Below are 21,284 nucleotides of genomic sequence, written 5' to 3' on the forward strand. Positions count from 1 at the left end.
CCGGAGACAAACCCGCCATCTCGCCTCGGACTCCCTACCACCTCATATCGCGGCCGAGATGCGGAGATGAAGGAACGCATGGATGTGATGATGAACGCCCTTAGAGGACGGGTGTCCAAAGAATCGGACGACCTAGTCCATAGAACGGATTCACCTTTCATAGCGTTGGTGAATTCATGCCCCGTTCCTCCAAAGTTTCGCATGCCCCATGTGGAAAACGACGACGGATCCAAAGACCCGTTGGACCACCTGGAGTCTTTTAGAACCCTAATGCATCTTCAGGGTGTACCGGACGAAATCATGTGCAGGGCTTTTCTTACCACCTTGAAGGGGCCTGCGAGGGATTGGTACACCAGGCTGACGCCTAATTCTATCGGCACCTTTAAGGAACTGGGCGCACAGTTCGTGTCACACTTTATTGGAAGTCATCGGCACAAGAGGTCTATTGCGTGTATACTGGGCATTAAGCAGCGAGAAGACGAGACGTTAAGGTCCTATATAGCCCGCTTTAACAAGGAATCCCTCTCACTAGACGATGCGGATGACAAGATACTTGTGGCAGAATACACGAACGGGCTACCAGAGGGTAAGTTCTTGTTCTCTCTATGCAAGAATGACCCAAAGACTATGTTCGATGTATACTACGGGGCGACGAAGTATATGAACGCGGAGGATGCCTTGGCGGCCGTAGACGACCATAAACCCGAGAAAAAGGGAGAGACAAGAAGATACGAAACCCGACAATGGACAAAAAAGGGGGAGAACCGAGAGAGGACGAGATGATCGATGACCCAAGCCGCCTACAGAAGGTACACGAGCTTCACTCCCGAATGCGCCCATCGACCGAGGTGTTGATGCGATTAAAGACAAGGAAACTTTGGCCTTTCCCGGAAAAGGCGAAGGGAGACCCCAACGGAGACCAAGGGATAAGTACCGCCGATTTCACCAAGACCACGGCCATGACAACCGCCGATTGCTACGACCCGAAACAGCAAATAGAAGCTCTCATTAGGCGAGGGAGGTTACAGAGGTTCGTCAACAAAGAAAGTGGCGGACCCGCCACAAAATCAAGCCCCTCGGCGAGATAATGATCGCCCTCAGCAACTCGTAGGAGACATAAGGATGATTGTAGGAGGCACCACGAGGGGCCGGATCTTCCAAGAAAGCCCGAAAGACATACATCGAACGGTCCGTAACGTCCGGTCGGCAAGTCCCGCGCTTGGAAGGTCACGGATTGGAAATCCCCCATTGAATTCTCGGAAGTGGACGCCGGCGCCTTCACCATCCTCACGACGACGCGTTGGTCGTCACCATACGGGCAGGGGATTACAACATACACCGAGATCTCGTAGACAACGGTAGTTCAGCAGACATCCTTTACTATCCCGCTTTCCAACAGATGCACATTGAAAGGGAGCGACTAATTCGGTTAATGCCCCACTCATTGGCTTTGGAGGGGCGAGTACATCCACTTGGCACCGTCACTTTAGCGGTAACCGTTGAGACTACCCACAGCAAGTCACCCGGAACATAACATTCCTGGTAGTCGATTGCTCGTCGGCTTACAATGCCATCATAGGGCGTCCAACCCTCAACTCATGGAAAGCCGTAACCTCGACATACCATTTAATGATAAAATTCCCTACTGATCATGGAATTGGAGAATTGAGAGGAAATCAGGTATCCGCACGAGAATGTTACGTGGCCATGATGGAGATGGACAGTCACATTCAAGCCATGAACATAGAAGAACGTCGGGTGGCGACAGAACCCGTCGAGAGGTTCGAAGACGTACATCTCGACGAAGCCGACCCGGAGCGAACGACAAAAGTCGGAACCCTGGCTGACCCGGCGGTACGTCAGAAACTCGCAACTTTTTTGAAAGAAAACAAAGATGTATTCGCATGGAGCCACGAAGACATGCCGGGAATCGACCCGTCGGTCATGGTGCACAGGTTGAACGTGTCGCCATCTTTTCCGCCCGTCCGACAGAAGAAAAGAACCTTTGCCCAAGAAAGAGACCAAGCAATAGCAGAAGAAGTCCGCAAACTGCAAGAAGCGGGATTTATCAGGGAAGTGTATTACCCCGATTGGTTGGCGAACGTCGTAATGGTCAAAAAGAACAACGAGAAATGGAGGATGTGCGTCGACTTCACGGACTTAAACAAAGCATGCCCCAAAGATAGCTACCCCCCTCCCGCGGGTCGACGTCCTGGTGGATTCTACAGCCAAACATCAGTTGCTAAGCTTCATGGATGCATTCTCCGGGTATAACTAGATTCGAATGGATGAGGCTGATCAAGAGAAGACTTCGTTCGTAACAAGCCAAGGCCTTTTTTGCTACAAGGTCATGCCCTTTGGCTCGAAAACGCACGGCGCAACCTATCGAGGCTCATGAACAAGATGTTTGCATGGCAGATTGGAAGGAACGTCCTGTGTGTATGTCGACGACATCTTGGTCAAAAGCCAAGAGGAAAAAGCTCATCCGGGGATCTTAAGGAAACATTTGATACTCTTCGCTCCTACAACATGAAACTCAACCCAAGCAAGTGTGCCTTTGGAGTGACGGGTGTGAGTAAATTCTTGGGGTACATGGTATCCCAAAGAGGGATCGAGGCCAACCCGGACCAAGATTCGGGCCATTATGGGGATGGCCCCTCCTAAAAATATTAAGGAAGTACAAAGCCTCGACGGTAGGGTCGCCAAGCGCGAGCGTACAGTGTCGAAGGCGGATAGATGTCTACCTTTTTTCCGAACATTGAAAAAATCCTTTGAATGGACTTAGAGTGTCAACAAGCGTTCGAAGATTTAAAGGCCTACCTCTCTTCCCCGCCATTGCTAAGCCCCTCGCAAATCTCGGGAGAAGAACTGTTCCTCTATCCGGCCGTTTCCCGCCAGCGTCGGCCGCGGCCTTAATTAGAGAAGACGATAAGGTCCAATGACTCGTGTACTATGCGAGCAAGGCATTGCACGGTGCGAAGAGAGATATCCCCCCATGGAGAAACTTGCCTTCGCTTTGGTTACAGCGTCCGTAAGCTCAAAACCATATTTTCAAGCCCATACAATAGTCGTCCTAACCGACAAACCTTTGCGGCGAGCAATGGGCAGCCCCGCGGCTGCCTGGACGGATGGCGTTGTGGTCAATAGAACTAAGTGAATTTGACATGCACATCGCCCCGCGTCGCCATCAAGGGACAAGCGGTGGCCGACTTCATTGCCGAGTTCACCGGCGCGGAAGGCGAAGAGGAAAAGATTCCCCGATGGGGCATTTTCAACCGACGGGTCATCCAACAAGAAGTGGCGGGGTGAGGTCGTGCTTAACTCTCCGGAAGGCGACGAGCTCAAATGTATGATTCGCCTCGATTTTCCTACAACTAACAATGAAGGCGAGTATGAAGCCTTGATAGCAGGTCTTAGACCTTGCTCGAGTTGTAGGGGCCACGAACGTGGTTGTTCATTGCGACTCCCAAGTCGTCACAAGCCGGAGTAAACGGCGAGTACGAGTGCAAGGGTGAAAGAATGAAGAGGTGCGGGAACAAGCAAAAAAGAGGATGGACGGGCTGCAAGCCCGGATAGTCCAAATTCCAAGAGGAGAAAACGAACATGCCGACCGACTTTCCAAAGCCGCATCTCATGAAACTATGACCCCCATTGACAAGGTACTTTCTTTCATTCAATCCTCACCATTAATTGACATTGTACGCATACGGGAAATTGGTTCCGAAAACAATTGGACCACGCCCTTGATCTCCTACCTAAAAGATGGCACGTTGCCCGATAAAAAGGAGGCCCGGGAAGCCGAAGGTCCGATCTCGATTTGTCTTGATAAAGGACGTTCTACAAAAGGGGTTTTTCTCGACCATACCTAAGGTGCGTAGGCCCCGAAGAAGCGACTATGTTATGAGAGAAGTACACGAGGGGGATATGCGGCAACCACTGCGGATCACGGTCGTTGGTACAAAAGCCGATTCGGGCGGTACTATTGGCCAACAATGCAAAATGACGCCCGGGTTTATGTGAGAGCTTGCGACAAGTGTCAAAGGTTCGGCAACATCACTCGGCAACCGGCGGAAGAATTGACCCCCATAAGCGCCATGGCCGTTCGCCCAGTGGGGGTTGGATATCATGGGACCATTCCTGATGGCAGCAAGATAGCTGAAGTTCCTCGTCGTCGGCATCGATTACTTCACCAAATGGGTTGAAGCTAAAGCCCTAGCCACAATCACTGAAAAGAATATAAGGGGTTTTGTATGGAGAAACATTGTACGCAGTATGGAATTCCAAGAGTCTTAATTTCGGACAACGGTAAACAATTTGACAACGACTCCTTCCGGAGCCTTCTATTCGCAGTTAGGAATCAAGAACCATTATTCCTCCCGGCCCATCCTCGGGCAAACGGACAAGTAGAAGTCACCAACCGATTCTTGCTCCGAATCATCAAGACTCGGCTCGAGGGGCAAAGGGCGTATGGCTCCGAGATGCCGCCCCGGCCGTGCTATGGGCATACGTAACGACAATACGAACCCTACGCGGAGAAACCCCTTTTCACTCGACATACGGAAGTGAAGCGGTCATTCCAGCCGAGATAGGACTCACAAGTTATAGGGTGGCCAACCACGACGAGGGAAGAAATGATCAAGAGCTTCGTTTACAACTGGATCTAATTGACGAAGTAAGGGCGGCGGTTGAGCAGAGACTCGCGTGATACCAGGACCTCGTAAGCAAGCACTACAACTCCCGAGTCAAGCACCGAGACTTCAAAGTCGGAGATCTTGTTTTGAGGAAAGTAATGGGCGCAGCCAGAGATCCCACACAAGGAAAGCTCGGCCCGAACTGGGAAGGACCCTACAAGATCGTATCATGGCGAAGAAAGGGCACTTATCACCTAGAGACTCTTGACGGGCAGAAATTGCGGCACCCATGGAACGCCGAGCACCTCAGAAAGTACTACCAGTAAAGAAGATAGCAAGCAAAACGTTACCCCTCATTACCAGTTTACGATCCTTAATTATTTGTTTTAGCTTATTCTTGCCTACAGTATATTTTAAGTCCAATGGGCTGAAAACTTATCTTTCCTATTTTTTGAACAAAAATTTTACTTATGCATTCATCATAATAAGAGGAGGTTCATTCAGAAACGACTAGTGAATTTTTTATGTCTTGAAGAAAACAACAGGTCCTCTACATCCAAGTCCACAAAGTGGACGACCTGCTTACAAGTCCACAAAGTGGACGGCCTACATCTAAGTCCACAAAGTGGACGACCTACCTCCAAGTCCACAAAATGGACGACATTCTTATAAGTCCACAAAGTGGACGGTCTACATCCAAATCCACAAAATGGACGACTCCGCCTATAAGTCCACAAAGTGGACGGCCTGCCTCTAAGTCCACAAGGCGGACGATCTACATCAAAGTCCACAAAGTGGACGGCCTATTCCTAAGTCCACAAAATGGACGACCTATTCCAGAGTCCACAAAGTGGACGACTTGCTTCTAAGTCCAAAAAGTGGACGATCTCATTGCTAAGTCCACCTAGTGGACGGCGTCATAAATAAGTCCACAAAATGGACAATTTTACACCTAAAATCCACAGAGTGGACGATCCCAATCTAAGGACAACGGGGTGGACGACCTCACTACTAGAAGGCCTTACCACCAAGCGCATAAGATGTACAAGGGCAATAAAATGCTGATATGATCCCTCTTGAGCACGTCACCTTGCCATGATGCAACAAGGTGACGGTGTTATGTTCAAAGTTAGTCGAAAGAAAAGGCTGACGCCGTTAAGAAATTAACAAGCATAAAATCAAGTTGTCCAATGACGTCGCCCATGAAACTGACGGAGTGATAAAAACGACCCCAAGTTTTCATGGAAAAGAAGCTGACGCCGTCATCGGTTCAAAAATTGAATTGAAAGAAAAAAAACCCATCACCCTTAAGCTGACGAGCTCATCGCGGGCATGATTTTGACTTATAATAAAAAATACAACGGATACATGGCAAACATTAATCAATGCCGTCGCTCATGAAGCTGACGGTTTGATAGAGCAATTAAAGTCTCGAGTCGACGGGCTGTAATGATCGACGCCGTCAAAAGATTGATGAGCGAAAATTTTTAAAAGATAGTGGACAGGCTGACGTTGTTTTCTCTGTGGCATGAAATAATTAAAACAACGCCGTCATCTAGAAGCGACGGGATCATTATGATAAGAAAGAAACATGCTTTGAACATAAGGCAAAATATTAAGATTAACATAAACACAGTCTTTACAAAAGCCCAAAAAAGCGGGCGTCAAGCATTAAAGATCGTCTACACTTCCCTTTAAAAAAAAAAAAAAATGCTCAAGTCGGGGGATCTTGAGGGCTTCCGTCATCATTAACAACAAAAGGCTGAACGGAGGGGCTGACGGTACAGAGATCGTCGCTAGAAGGATTTGTGGAAGTAAAGTTGACGGGCTGGTCTGCGGCCGGCTGAGCAAGGACAACACTATCGTCCCTCCGATTAGCATCGTCACCTTCCTCATTGACGGTGTCTCTTGCGGGGGTTGACGGGATAGATTCGTCCATAGAAATCTTCGACAAGTCCAAGTCAGGATAAATAGATTTCACTTGCTTCAAGCAATCCTCAAACCCGTCCCCGTAATAGGCAGCACAAGCGTCAATGAAAGATGACGAGTCCTTGAACTCCGTCACCGTGTCATTCCTGGCCGTTTCCACCTGGACTAGGATGGACTTCAACTCTCTCTCCGCCGTCGGCTTAGCCTCTTCTTCCCGCTCACGACGACGGCTTTCCTCCGCCAGTTTTTCCTTGAAGTCCTTCAGCTCCTCGCCCAATATGCGGTTCGCATCCACCGCATCCGGCCGTCGATTCCAAGTTCTTGACATGCTCTTGCACGGGTAATCACCCCTTCCTTGGCGAGCACTGCGTGACGAGCCTTCATGCGAACCATGGCACGGAAGAAAAAGGGGACAAGACAACGTCGGGGTACAAAAATAGGGTCCTGACACCAAAGTAGAAAGCGAAGCTTACTCGGTAAGGTCAAAAAGGCCTGACGCCTTTATCTCGTCAACAGCCTGCTCGGCACAAGGGTCCATTTCCTCATCCTTCAAAATGGACTCCGTCACCTCTACAGCGTAGTCCTTGTGGGTCAACAGACGGCGCACGGATCCTTGGACAATAGGCCCTGACGAGGTCATCGGTCCCTTGCCTGCCCCATGAGCAGACCTAGGAGGTGACGGCCTTCGAGATGACTTGTCCCCAGGAGTGGGGGCAACCTTCTTCCCCGGACGGTCTTCCCTGCCGTCAGGTTTTCTCTTGGCCGCGGCCTTCCCAACGGGCCTGAGGGCTGACGGTGGGGTTAACTCGCCCCCCAGCCTTCTCTTGCTATTTTTTCTTAGCCGCAGCTGCAGCTCTGACCCTTTGCTTAGCTGACTCCATTTCTGCAAAGAATAAGGGTTAGAAAGAAACAACGCCAGGATAAAGACAAGAAGTTGAAGGACACTCACGTCGGCGAGAATAAGCGTTCAATTTGCAAGCCTCCTCCGTCGGTTCAGGGCCACCACAATATAAGTGAAGAGTGTCTAATGTGATTAGATCCCGACACTTCCTCTCGTCCAAGGGAATGGCCGTCACTCGACGAATGAAATCCTCTTGCTCCGCGGTGATACGTGGACGGTTGTTAGCTGCAGTGAAAAGTGACGGGTTAGGACAGCAAATAAGTAGACGGAGCGAGAAGGGTTGACGGGATTAACCCGAATCTCTAACATATGCCCATGTGTTGTCAAAACCATTGGGCATTGTCTCCCACTCCTCCGGACGACATACCCAATTCGTTCCTTCTACAAAGAAGTATCTCGCCTTCCACTTCCTATTGGAGTCGAGGCATATCGGACACTAACTTCAACTCCTTATCCCTTCTTTGCAAAATGATACACTCCTTTTGACGAGGAAATGTGCCGAGAACGATAACACCAAAAGAACTCGTCCAAGGTCACCTGACGGTTCCCACCACTCGGGACGACCCCACAAGATCTCGGCACCAATGAAGGTTCGCCAAGCATTGGGGGCAACTGCGGGCGACGGATATCCCAAGGAAGGCTAGCCGGTGACGGTGTAATGCCGGCGGCAGCCTTAGCCCGGCCGCGAACATGGCATCATACATGCGACGTCACGCGTTCGTCGGAGTAACACTTCTCACCTTCCTCGGGAAGACGAATGGGAATGTCGTGCCGGTATTTGATAACGGGACCGCAGAGACTTTTAAAAACGTTCTCCGTCATCGTTGGGAGAAAATTGTTGACGGACCACTCGAGGGTAAGATGAAAGGACGGTCGTCACCGCAGGGTCCCGAGGTGCTCTCTAAGGCTTCCTCGTCGTCGTCACTCTCACCCCCGCGATACTTGCATTTTCGTGAATCCCCCGGTCTTCATCGTCACATCACCGCTCACCCCACTTCCTCTAGAACTCTCTACTTCACCGTCGAATGAGTTGACGATTCTCTTTCGACGACCGGGATAGGCCCTCTGCGGCTCACAACCTCGACGGGAAAACTTCGTCGTAACCCGCTCCGTCCGCGGATCGACGGCCCGATCACTCGGCGTCTCCCTAGACATCTGACTACCTACAAACGACGGGTTTCTTTCTAAGATCCTAGGCAGACGACTTCACTAAAGGGCGACACTGTAAAAAGTAAAAAGTAAAGTAGCGAAAACTTACGTGTAGGAGGACGGTCTCAAGAAGCTGACGGCTGCGCGATTGACGATGTGATAAGGCTGGCAGTGACGGATTCGATCTCTCAAGATGGACAAGGCGGAAAAAGTGGGAAAAAGGTAAATAGTGAAGTATATATAGGAGAGAGGAGGCGCGGAAGACGAAGCGACATACCCGTCCCGACGCGGAGCCAATCAGTCTATGACATGTGTCCCACCATTTAATGAAGATGGCACAAACTACCATGCACGAACCCTTTCCCCAATAACAAGAACTCCATGACCCGTCACTCATATCTGACGGGACAATGGAGTTGGGGGGCAGCTGATAGTGACGTTTTTAAGAATGCTGAGGGGAACACGCAACCCATCAGCCAGGGTCATTAGGATGCCACCTTTTTAGCATTCATAGCCATGCCCCTTACGCAGCAACGTTAAGCTGACGGATCACGTGGACGAGTCAGGGGTGATGACCTTGGCTGTAAGGTCTTTGGCTGACGTCCTTGGCTGACGGATCACATTGGCGTATGTAAACTGACGACAGTATAGGAGGTACACGTGGGCTGACGACCTTGGCAGGTGAAGGCTGAAGGAGTAATCCAACTTTCATTTTTAGCTTATCTTGACTTCTGCTTATGTGAATATAAGGAAAAATCTTGCGCTACACGTTCGACTTTAGTCAAGAAGATTCCTATAAGGAAAGGGCTCAATACAATAGGCAAAGATCCGCGAATTACTCTTTTAAAAAGGAAAGTACTTCTTCACCAAGGCGCATATTTCGGCCACATACCACTATATATACCCCAAGACCCTCATGACCCAAAGGTACGCACTATTACCTCAACTCTGGCACTCTAGGGTTGTTTTAAAGACTCTAACTTGATCGTCGGAGGGTCTTTGGCTGGCACCACACCGGTGCTCTCTGTCGATCACCTACTTTCTCTTCGCAGGTGTTGCTTCAATCGGAGGAGTACTCGTAGCTTACTGGTGATTTCTTCGGCATCATCAGAAAAAAAACATTTGAACTATGAACAGTAAACTCTACCATGTTCTCTACTTGTAGAAAAGTACTGCAGAAATTCTAATCTAAAATATGGAGATGGAGAAGCTGTTAGAGTGGGTTTTTGCATGGTTTTAAAAACTGGTACGGTGAAAAAACCGAAAAATGAGCTAATTACCGGTTTTATGGTCGAACTGATGATGTCATAAATAATTTAATTATTATTTATTTAAATTATATAAATAATTAATAATTTTTTAATATACTAAAACTAACAAACCAATAGTAATAAATATGTTTCCTTTTAAAAAAAATACAAGTATATAACCTCTTTGTAAAGAATTTAACATGATAACATTACAAAACAATCATCCTTAACAAAATAAACTTTCAACAAAACCAAATAAATAAGTTCATTAGTCATTACATTTACATCCAAATGGCAAATAACAAATAAGTTCATTACATCCAAATAGTTAATTCTATCAAATTAATTGATTCAAATGCCATTGCATAATGAGAAAGATAATAAATAATTTTCCTCACCATAAACATTGTAACATTTTACAACAATAAGCAAAAATATCAAACATAATTTTACCTAAATATCTGTTACTAATCAACTGGCTGTAAAATGGTATTTTGTCATTGTTTTCCCTAGAAAGATGAAAATGACATTTTTTTCCCTCAGTTTTTTTTGACACCAAACAAAACCATATAGGAAGGAAAAAGAAAAAGAAAATCCAATTCTACTATTTAATACTTTCAATTACTAAATACAAATTTCAATATAATAAATAAAATAAAATAAAACCCTAGATTGCGAAATAAAACATGTAATGGAAGAAATGGTACCCAAAGAAGGTTCAGTGTCGGAGGCAATGGAAGCCCAGGCCGAAATTGCAAGGAATAGAAGGCAGGGAAAGCGGGCGGAGATTTGAACTGGTTTTGTAGAACCCGTCATTTTCTGGGTTTTCGAGTGGGAAAACGTCGCAGTAGAGGAAGACATTGGCACTGTTATGCTTGATGGCCTGATCGTGGGCGTGGCGGCGTGCGTGATATTCAAGGAGGTAGAGAGAGTATGCGGCGTGAGAGGGCGAGGCAGAGAGGTGTGACTCGCATGAGAGGGCGAGGCAAAGAGGCGTGAGATGATGAGACTTGAGAGGCGTGAGAGGACACTGAGAGTGAGAAGTGAGAATTGAGAATTGAGAATTGAGATGAGAGTGTGAGAGTGTTAGGACTTAGGGTTAGTTTTTAGGGTTAAACGATGTAGTTTTAGGTGGGAAAGGACAAAAAATGACCAACCGGTTAGTAACTGGTTCGACCACGCTGATTTTCGGTTCTCAAGTTGAATTGGTCGGTTTTCACTATTTATTGGTTTTTAGGCTATTTTCGGTTTTCTGCCATAACCGGACTGGATTGAAGGTTGGTTCCCGGTTGAACTGGTCAGACCGGTTCGGTTTTTAAAACCATGGGTTTTTGGGGTGTTTTCTCTCTAAAATTGGATTTAAAGAAGCCATTGGAGATGCTCTTATACAACTCGTAAGGTAAGAAATTTTTTTGTTTGAACCATGATGGCCATCATGGAGGCACAATTTTGAGTATTGTTTAATAAGAATAATTTTGAGCAATGTTGGATACACAATTTTAAGTTTTCTTTAGGGTTTGACTAGGAAAAAAATTCTACATGTTTCATTATTTAGTAAACAAGTCAAGTTAAAACCTAAATATAAAATTGATTATTGAAAAAGTAACCATGATAATCTGTTTGTACATAAAATCAGAAGTATGCAACTGGATCAAAGTACATATTATTTGAATATATGTATAACTATTTAAAATATACTTATGAGGCTGAAAAATTACTTTGATGATGAAAAATATTCAAGTGATTGTTACAATTACAATAGAAAAGAGAGATTCTAAATGGATTGCAATAGAAAACACAATAACAAATAATATAAATGATCAAAATGTAATTAATAAAGATGTCTTTGGAAAGGCTGAGGAGTGCTTATACTCCCACATTATCACCTTTCTCACTAAAATTTCACACTCAACACTTTTTTTCCCCTTAGATGATTTTTTTGAATCCCTTGTGCAAGGGGAGTCTGTCCCTATCTATACTGAAGGAGGATCCTCCTCATTGTCCACCTGTTTGGTGGATATGGCAGGAGGAAGATACTTGTCCCATCTTCTACTTCCTCTTCTTTTAAGGTGAGGTTGGGTGGAAAGCTAAGTGCTAAGCATTGTTCTAGTGTGTCATTTAGGAATAAATGCAGTATTGTTGGTAAGTGAAGTACATTTAATGTGGAGGGGATGGTTGCCTTCCCGAGAAGCTTCTTTCTTTAGGATTTTGAACTCGTTCACTCTTTGGCCCATACAATCCCTTGTCTATATCTTGGGTGCCAGGTGGGGTATTAACGTGTAGCCGAGGAGGCGTTTCTTCTTGAGTACCTTTTGAGGAACAAATCTTCCTCAGATGGTTCTTGTCAGAGTTCATGATGATCATTTCTTCCCCTTCTTCCCACTTGGTTTCTAGAGGTGCCATTGGGTCCTACCCTAGTTGAGCCAATTGTGTTTGGTTTAGGCTTTCTTCCTTATTCAAGCCATTTAGGCCTATTGGCCTAGGCACATTTGATGTAGCTAAGTCCTTCCCCCTAAATTAATACTATATAAACTTGATATTGGATTGCATAAGTTTGTAAATAAGTTAACTAGATCTCAAGTATTTAAAGACTCAAGGAAATCTAGTCAATTTGGCACTATACTTTAGAAGGACTAGTCAAATTATAATTGGAGCTCCTTACAATTACTTGAATAACCTAGATTAAAATACACACCCATGCAACACATAGGTATCATAAATTCTCCCACTTAAATTCTTGACATCATCATTAGGGCTTATACTAGGCTGCAATGCTCTCGAGCCACATGGTGTTATTAGGTTGACTTTGATTCCATTTTTATGCTTAGAGAAAAATGTTGGTCACATCTACATTATATATACTCCTAAAGCACTAAAAAAACTATAATTTGGACTTTTTGTAATTGCTTGTATAACCTCGATTAATTACCTATTTGATGGAATTTTTTCTTTTTTTGGATAGGTAGATAGTGGGGGGAGGGCTATGTGGGGTTCAAAGTATAGACATGGAACACTTAAAAAGATGCCATTACTCATATAAATATAAATATATATAAATATATATATATATATATATATATATATATATATATATATATATTTGATAATACTATAATTGGGGGAGATGAGATTAAACCTTATACATCTCCATTGGAAAGAATAAAAATTACCTGTCGAGAAATTATGAGGCTCTTGAACAAATGTAATTGTTTATGAAGAATGTGAGAAGCTACAGGTTAGTGATAATTTAAACTTATTGGTATCTTATTGTTCTTTTATAACTTGAGTTTGAGAGTAGGTTTAGCCAACGGGGCCGACATTTTGAATCACTACTTGACAAAAACACAGCTACCAATTTCAAGATATGTCAACCAATTCCAACAAATCATGACCATAGCTTACCGAACAATGCATAGTCAACACCAAGGACATCTTTTGATCTAAAATATTACAACTGTAATCAATTAATAATGTACTTGTTGTTAGCCAAGGGATGGCCTTCCTACAAACAGGATTAGAGATTTTTTATATATGTTATTTGTTAAAAAAGTGGGTTCACTTCGAAATTAATACAACAAAAATGAAGTAATATAAATAAATAAAAGCTAATCAGAAGAAAAAGAAGTCAGATAATTTTGGCTGCAAATGGGAAAGGGATGATATATGTCAAAAATCTAGCATGCCCGCCATGAAAATGGTGTGCATGTCACTGACTTCTTCCTCTAATGCTCTTACCCTGTAATGAAATGTACTTAACTTATCACATATAGTCAGACAGAATTGAACAATATAGATAAACTGACTTTCTTCACAAAATGTTTAAATCAACCTGCGTTCCAACAATAAAAGTATGGCAGCTGGGACTCTAGCAAATTAAGTCTCTTCCATTATTGATTAGCAAACACATGGGGCACTTTGATTGGCTAGCTAGGTTTTTCATTTATTTAAAACAAAACTAACAAACAGGACTCAATGATCGACATGTTTTCTCTTCCAATTAATTTTCCACAACCAAACAGAAATGAATTGACAGAGAGAGACCCAAAGAAGACACGCGAGCTCAGCTAGTCTTCTATATTCTTGAAAGGGTGGTGAAATGCAAATGCAACTCTATATTTAGGTATTTTCTTGTTTGTTTCCTTTAATTCTGTAAAAGTAATTTTATATCAAATGGGTCCCCTTATCCATTTCTTTTTTCAATTTCTTAATTTTTTTTACAGTGGGTTATAATTACGTGATATGCATATGCATTGTTATTTTAAACTTGAGGCGAGCCATGCATGAATTTAACACATTATTGGATAGGAGGAACCTCCTGGTTGACTAGCAAGTATTTGGATTTTCTTTTTGCAGGTATAAATTTAATAAGGGATAAACTATGATGGGAATTTACCCATCTAAATAAATCTGTGTAGGATTATTAATTTGTACATCAAGACTACTGCTCAAATAAGTTTATAAATAATATATATAGGCCTTTTCTAAACTTTGTTCAAATTAGTGATTCAAATGACTTGATTAAGTCATTATATTTCACTTTGTTATTTCTTTTATAAGAAGCTTTGCAACTTATTGAATATCTGAAATTGCTACAAAATTTAAGTAATATAGGTAAAGATGGATGGTGCTTTATCAAGACTGATAGGATGTCACCCCATCATACTTTAATAAAGATACACCTGAATATGATTAATCAATGTATAATCAAAACAAGAGTTTTGATAATAAGATTGAGATTTTCTAGAGTTTTTAACTAAATTTAGTATAGACTTTTTAAAATCATATATTTTGTTAGATTAATGATAGATTCAGGGGCGGTTTGATGCATTTGGGGGCCTAAGGCAAAAATTGATTATCTTGTATTATATGCAAAATTACTATTAATTAATATGAACTATGTATAAATTTTTTTCTTTTTTTAAAAATTTTATAAACAGAAAAAGTTTGATAAAATTTTTCATATTTGTTGATGTGGTAAATTTATAGTGGTAAGTAAAAAAACGGTGTTAGTAGTAGACTTAGATGAGAACTAGTAAAAGTTTGTTAACTTAACTCTTATTATTATTCTTTTTTTTTAGAAGTGCAACATTCACAATTTTTTTTACAACATATTCTAGGTTTTAAGTTGCTTTTTGTTTTCTATTTGAAAATATCACTATAATTATTTTTTTTCCATTAATAACAACCTACTACTTAACATTAGTTGTAAAAGTGTTATAAAAAATATTATGAACGTTGCATTTTTCTCTCTGTTTTATTTGTTTTTCATCTGGTAAAAAAATATTATTTTATTTATTAATTATAAATAACCCTATTGGTTAAAATTTGGGAGCCTTTTTTTTACTTGGGGCCTTAGGCAACTGCGTTTCTTGCTCTAGCATTCAACCGGCTTTTGATAGATTGTGTCACATACATCACATTTGCCATAGAGGAAATAAGAGGGGATTTGAATCATAGGTATCTCCGTTGAAAATACCAAAATGTATTAATTTATAAGACTCTTGGTGAATTTTAATTCTTTTATAAAAACTCTGTTTTAAGAAACGCAACTTGAGATTTTATGCAATGAATGGAAAAATATTTAGAACTTAAATTTGTTTGTATTGAGATACCACTTATAATAATGTTGAAACATGAAATATGTAGTTTTGCACACACGGAGAGTTGGAAGAAAGCTTACCTGAGAAAACTCACAGTCGAAATTGAGGTGATTTAAACAACAATCAACCCACAATCTAGGGATCTAGCTTCTATTTATGACGTTGATTGAAACCAAACGTCAGAAAGATCCCTATTGCTTATGGTCACATGCAACTGCGTTGACAATTGACAGTTATATAATTATAATTAGAGCTTGTTAGGTAGCAATCAATATCAAGCATTTTAAGTTTTATCCTCAAAACAATGCTTTATTCAAGAAACATTAGAACAAATTTTGTCTTAGTTACTTTTCATGCCACACTAGTGTGTCTTAAACGACTACTATGCGCGCGTACCAAATTTGAGAGCTTTAATGAAATGGCCAGAGAGACTTGCTAGTTGCTACTCGAAATTTGCTCTATCTTTTTCGTTTTTATTACTTTCATATTCTCATGTTTAAGCTTTTGATTATAAAGCTATCTTTTATGTCCTTATATAGGATAAAAATCAGACGGTTTTAGAAGTCAGCAGAAAGCAAATCTAGCTATAATTGAATAAATAGCATACCATCTTTATAAGTTGTGAAATATCTCAATATATAGAAATCTTCAAAGAAAACCCCTAGCTTGAATCTTGATTTTTATTTTTATTTATCGTGCTCATCATCAATTCATTTCCATCAGATTGTAGTGTTTTTCAGAGTTTTGTATTTCCACTATATGACTATTAGTAGCCTATTTGAAAAAATTAATAACTAACCCCCTTAGACATCTATACTCTAATCCTTAATCTATACATGCGATACTTGTGTTTGGTTTCATGATACACGACTTGCCAAAAAAGGGTTCTATATAAAAACATGCAACTCAACCGAAAATCTTCTAAGGATAAAATGGTTTTTAGTTACTCTTGCAATGTATTGACATGGGCTAGGAACAGCTAAAAAGGGTAACTTAGGAGTTAACAGTCAATCAAATTTTCAGAGTTTAATTGCAGTGGGAAAAGTATGCATGATATTATGGTCTTTGTTGCCAAGTTTTGTGCTTCAATATTGAAAAACAAGCGTCATGACTTTGAACTAAATGTGATATAGAAACTGAAGGTAGATTTATACATGTTAGATTTGGATACTTAAAGCTTGACATCGAAGTTGGGATGAGTCACACCCCAAAGAAATCCCTAAACCTTTAAATTCGGTGGAAGGTTGACTTTTTGATGAAAGCTACAGCGACTGATCACAGATGATTATTGTAAAACAGAAAATGTATAATTTGATTGACATATCTGTGGGTGGCTTGTTCTAAGCTTAAGATTGGTGGCCATATATATAGCACGATCGAGTACCTATGATTGAATGCATTGAAAAGAGGAACTAATACTTTTGACATGCTTCTTAGAGGTCAAGTTTAACAAGGAAATGCGATTCTGATGACATTGATGCCATCTCCGAATTACAAGAAAGCTTGAAATTAATTAGCCCAAGAGCTCAATCTGGGTGACACTCACAAACCCTCAAGGAAAACAAGTTTGACACCTGATAAATTGCGAAAGAATGCAAATTCAAATTTCTTGTTCATTCATATAACCCATTCAAATGATTATACATCTTGAAGTAAGGTATTGTTATTGGTAAAGCAAGAAGGAACGGGAAGTTAAAAGAAAAATAGATGAAACCAAACAAACAATTGAGACTTGAGTTTTGGGAAGCTATTTATAGCGTATGATAAAATAATCAAATAGCTAGACACTAGACAGGCACAATTGAGAGGAAGCAATTTACTTTTTCAAAATGGCTAATGCAAAAAAAGGAAAAAGCACAATTTGGCTTATCTACTTTCCGCTTTCATGAGTCCTGATTAGAAGCCCGCCCATCCACCCTATTCACAAGCTAAAAAAGGAGGCGCTTATAGTACAATATATGTTTTGCAGGGAACAACATGTGTACTAGGAAGCTGAAAGAACTAGTCCTTAAAGGTAAATTACTTATGGGTTTGGTAATGTCTAAGATATTAAAATACATCTAATCAAAGCACTCAGATTCTGGAATTAGAAACATGTTAAAGCTTAATTAATTAGCACCAAAATGTCAGGCATTGATCAAAATATTGGTGCATTCTCCTGATAAAAATTTGATACATACGTACAAGAAAACACACATACCATTTGCAAATAAAATTTTCCAAAAGAAATGTTTATTTAAACCAGACCAATCAGCAGCAAAAACAAAACCAGTCATGTACTCTTCAATATTGTAAAAGCATGAGTTCATGACCAAAATTATCAATATACAAGCTGCAGAATCCATCGTAATATAGTAACTAAGAAATTCAGTCTGCAAGATACAGCAAAAATTAAAGAGACCTCACTACAGACAAATTGGTTGATAAACTATAGTCATGAACCTAAATAATATATAGAGAAAGCAAAGCATGGAAAAAGCTACATATAAGATATAAGTTAATTAGGGTTTTCTCAGAGAATCCAACGATATTTTCTCTATTGCTACAAATTTATAATTAATGTACAGCACGTTAATTTGCTTGGTAGTACCTCAACTCTTCGAAAACACATTCTCGTTGTGTCCGCTGTAGCATACCTTCATAGTTGGAAGCTACAGGAGGATAAATCAGAGAGTTCATCTCACCCCAACCAACACTTTCACTAGAAGTACTAGTACTGCCAATTCTATTATAAACCATGTCCTCCCCACATAAGAACTCTAGCCCATCTAATCCTTGTGGATTGTTGTATACAATTTCCTCAAGCTCCCCAGGGAAACAGCTTTGCCCTTGCAACATGTTTAATTCCACTCCTTCCATGTAAGACTGTGCTTGTGCAACTTGAATGTTGCCAGTGTTGTTTAGTACTGCATCTATGGGAGCAGAAGAGGGTATATTATTGATCATTGAGTGCTCATATATTTGTTGAGTAGTGGAGGAGATATCATTTGTGAATTGAAGACTACTAGTCCCATCATGAATTGGCACATCAATATCAGAAAATCTTCCTCCGAGTTTGATAAGAAATTTTCTGATAGAAGCATGATCATTAAAACGAGGTTCTTGGTTTGAGAATGGTATGGGTGCTAACACAGGCAGCTCTGGCCAGTAAGGGTTTTGGTTATTGTTGTTGTCAGAAACCATCTCAACCCCCCTCTTCATCTCTTGCTTTAGGCTGTTAGTACCTCTACGAGCTTGTTGTTCTTTTCTTTGCTTACCAAGAAGCTTCTTCTTCAGCCTTGTGTTCCAGTAGTTCTTTATATCATTATCTGTTCTTCCTGGCAATTGTGCTGCAATAATAGACCACCTGTTCATGCCAACCAAATGATGTATTAGAGTAGATAAAATATAGTAAATATTATCCATAAAAAAGATCATACATAGTGCACACAAAACTCCTTAACTTTTGCAGGGTCTGAAAGAGATTAATAGAACCTTTTCTTTTAAATAACTTAATCTACCTGCTTCCGATACTAATATAGAGGCTGCAAATTATGTTGTCTTCCTCTTCTGAAAATCCTCCATGCTTGATATTTGGGCGGAGATAGTTTAACCATCTAAGGCGGCAACTCTTGCCGCATCTCTTAAGGCCTAATTCAGAAACAAAAAGCTCACATATGTGCGTGAGATATTTACAAGTTCACAGCAGTTTAGTTAGATTTGATTCTATGACAAGGAGAGAAAAGAACTTAGAAAGATAAAATTAAATAAATGAGTAGAAAAAGGTAGGTGTTAATTACCAATTTTTTGTGGTAAAGCGATCCAGTTACCACCGGTGCCATGCTTCTCTATATAGGACTTGAGCTTGGCATCTTCTTCAGGTGACCATGGGCCTTTCTTGACGTTTGCTTTGTCACAACATGGAGCTCTCCCCATGGTGTTGCTTTGAGCTTGATGCTATAGCCTATAGCTTCTCCCTCTGAAACCCAAATAATGAGAGAGAGAGAGAGAGGATTATAAAAGCTTGAAGATATACATGGTTATTAAGGAACAGCCAATTAATATTTTAAGGAGGGTGTGGCATAAAGTTTGTATAGAAAATTCCCAAAATTAAGCATGCCAGAATAGGAGAGCGAGGCTTTTCTTCTTGTCTTTCTTAGTCCAGAATCAACTAATTATTATAGTATTATTCTGGCTGTTGATTTTCAATTGGGACTGTTTTCTTCCATTTAGACAAATACAAGAGTGCATGAGATATGCCATACGGGATATCATGTCCTCCTTGGTCCATTTTATTAATCTTGTACTTTGTTTTGGGCAGTCATTGAACATGCCCCTCTTTTTCATGATAAAAAAATAATTTATGGTTTCTGTCGGTAAACTTTCTTGTCATCCAATAAAGGATTTAAAATTGAACCGATGATATAAAAAAATAGAAAGAAACTCATTAATATTTTGATATGATAATAAAAATTAAATCCCATATTATATATTATAAATAAAAAACCATTAATTTAATATAAAATAAATAAATAAAAAATAATTTAATAAGAGTTCCGGTTTGTATCTATAAAAAAATTTCATTAATTTATTAACTTTCCTTATATATCCTCAATTGAAAAAGAAAATGATTAAACTAACGACTTTTCTTTGAACTAGAAACTTTGTAGTTCAGTATCATTTTTTGTTCTCATTTACAAGGAGAATAAGAGTTCAAATCATCTCTACTCCATTATTGTAATTAACTAATTATCTAATTATCGTAAGAAACTCTCACTTAAAAGACAACCTAACTTAATTTATTAAGAAATAGTCAAGAACTTTTGTAGTTCAATTAGTTGTCATTTCCTACTCTTTTCAACGGAAATATTCAAGATTCAAATCTCCTTACTATCAATTATCAATAAAAAAAAAACTATATTGAGAAATAAAGTAAAATATCCTTATCATATATGAAAAATAATATATTTATAATATTTTCACAACAAATCTTAAATGACAGGTTGTTACGGGTGAACAATAAAATAATTTAAATTGTAAATTCAAATTAGAATCAATAACAACTTATCACTTATGATTTGTTGTAAAAATATTATGAACATAATACTTTTCTGTCATATATACATATTCCCCCAACCCCCGCCCCTTGTATGAGGACAATTTCACTCAATTCAATTCATAGTAAAATCAACCCAACTTCATTAAGAAATGGGTGAAATTATTATGTCGTTGAAATTTAGAACATCAATTCCATCTGATAATTGAAACATAAGAAGAGTTCTAGAAGCAATAATAAAGACATGTGCCACTACCAAATATAAAACTATGTGGAAATTAACCAGGGTTTTTTTTTCCTTTTTGGTTGGTGACCAAATGAACAACAAGAGAAGAATGCCATGAGAATCGAGGAATGAAAGATTAGTACATAGTTTGTGTTCATGAAGTAATAATTAATAAGATGATACTAACAACGTATGAAATATTTTTCAGATTATATCAATTGTCATCCATTAAAAATTTGAAACAAGATAAAGGAAATTGATGTTGAAGTTTATAGCATTTTTCCAATAAAAATCTGTTTTCTTTTTCTTTCCCATACTCCTATGATGGTTTTCAAATTTATAAGAAGTCCATCCTATGATTTGCTCCAATTCCCCAATTAGATGTGAAAGCTGTCCGGGGAAATAAATGAAGCTGAAAGCAGAAACATCAAAGTAAAACAAAATGTTTAGTCCAAAAATATGAGAAGCATTACGGTTCCACGATACTTTAATAATATTGTCACCATAAATTTTAAGTGGTAAGTTATTATTGGTTTTTTTTTATTCATTATTAAAATTTCTTT

At 40.3% G+C, this 21,284-nt stretch overlaps 1 protein-coding gene across 1 annotated transcript; it reads right to left on the bottom strand.

The window, feature by feature from the left end:
* Window positions 1–17,930: 17,930 nt before the first annotated feature.
* Window positions 17,931–19,714, bottom strand: LOC142618818 (transcription factor MYB36-like). The gene is made up of 3 exons (XM_075791849.1): window positions 19,240–19,714; window positions 18,961–19,090; window positions 17,931–18,806 (listed from the first exon to the last, which is right to left on the bottom strand). Exons 1-3 carry the CDS (start codon window positions 19,373–19,375, stop codon window positions 18,032–18,034), a joined length of 1,041 nt encoding a protein of 346 aa, XP_075647964.1. The 5' UTR covers window positions 19,376–19,714; the 3' UTR covers window positions 17,931–18,031.
* Window positions 19,715–21,284: the final 1,570 nt, after the last annotated feature.

Source organism: Castanea sativa, chromosome 12 (assembly GCF_040712315.1).
Source record: "Castanea sativa cultivar Marrone di Chiusa Pesio chromosome 12, ASM4071231v1".
Classification (NCBI taxonomy): domain Eukaryota; kingdom Viridiplantae; phylum Streptophyta; class Magnoliopsida; order Fagales; family Fagaceae; genus Castanea; species Castanea sativa.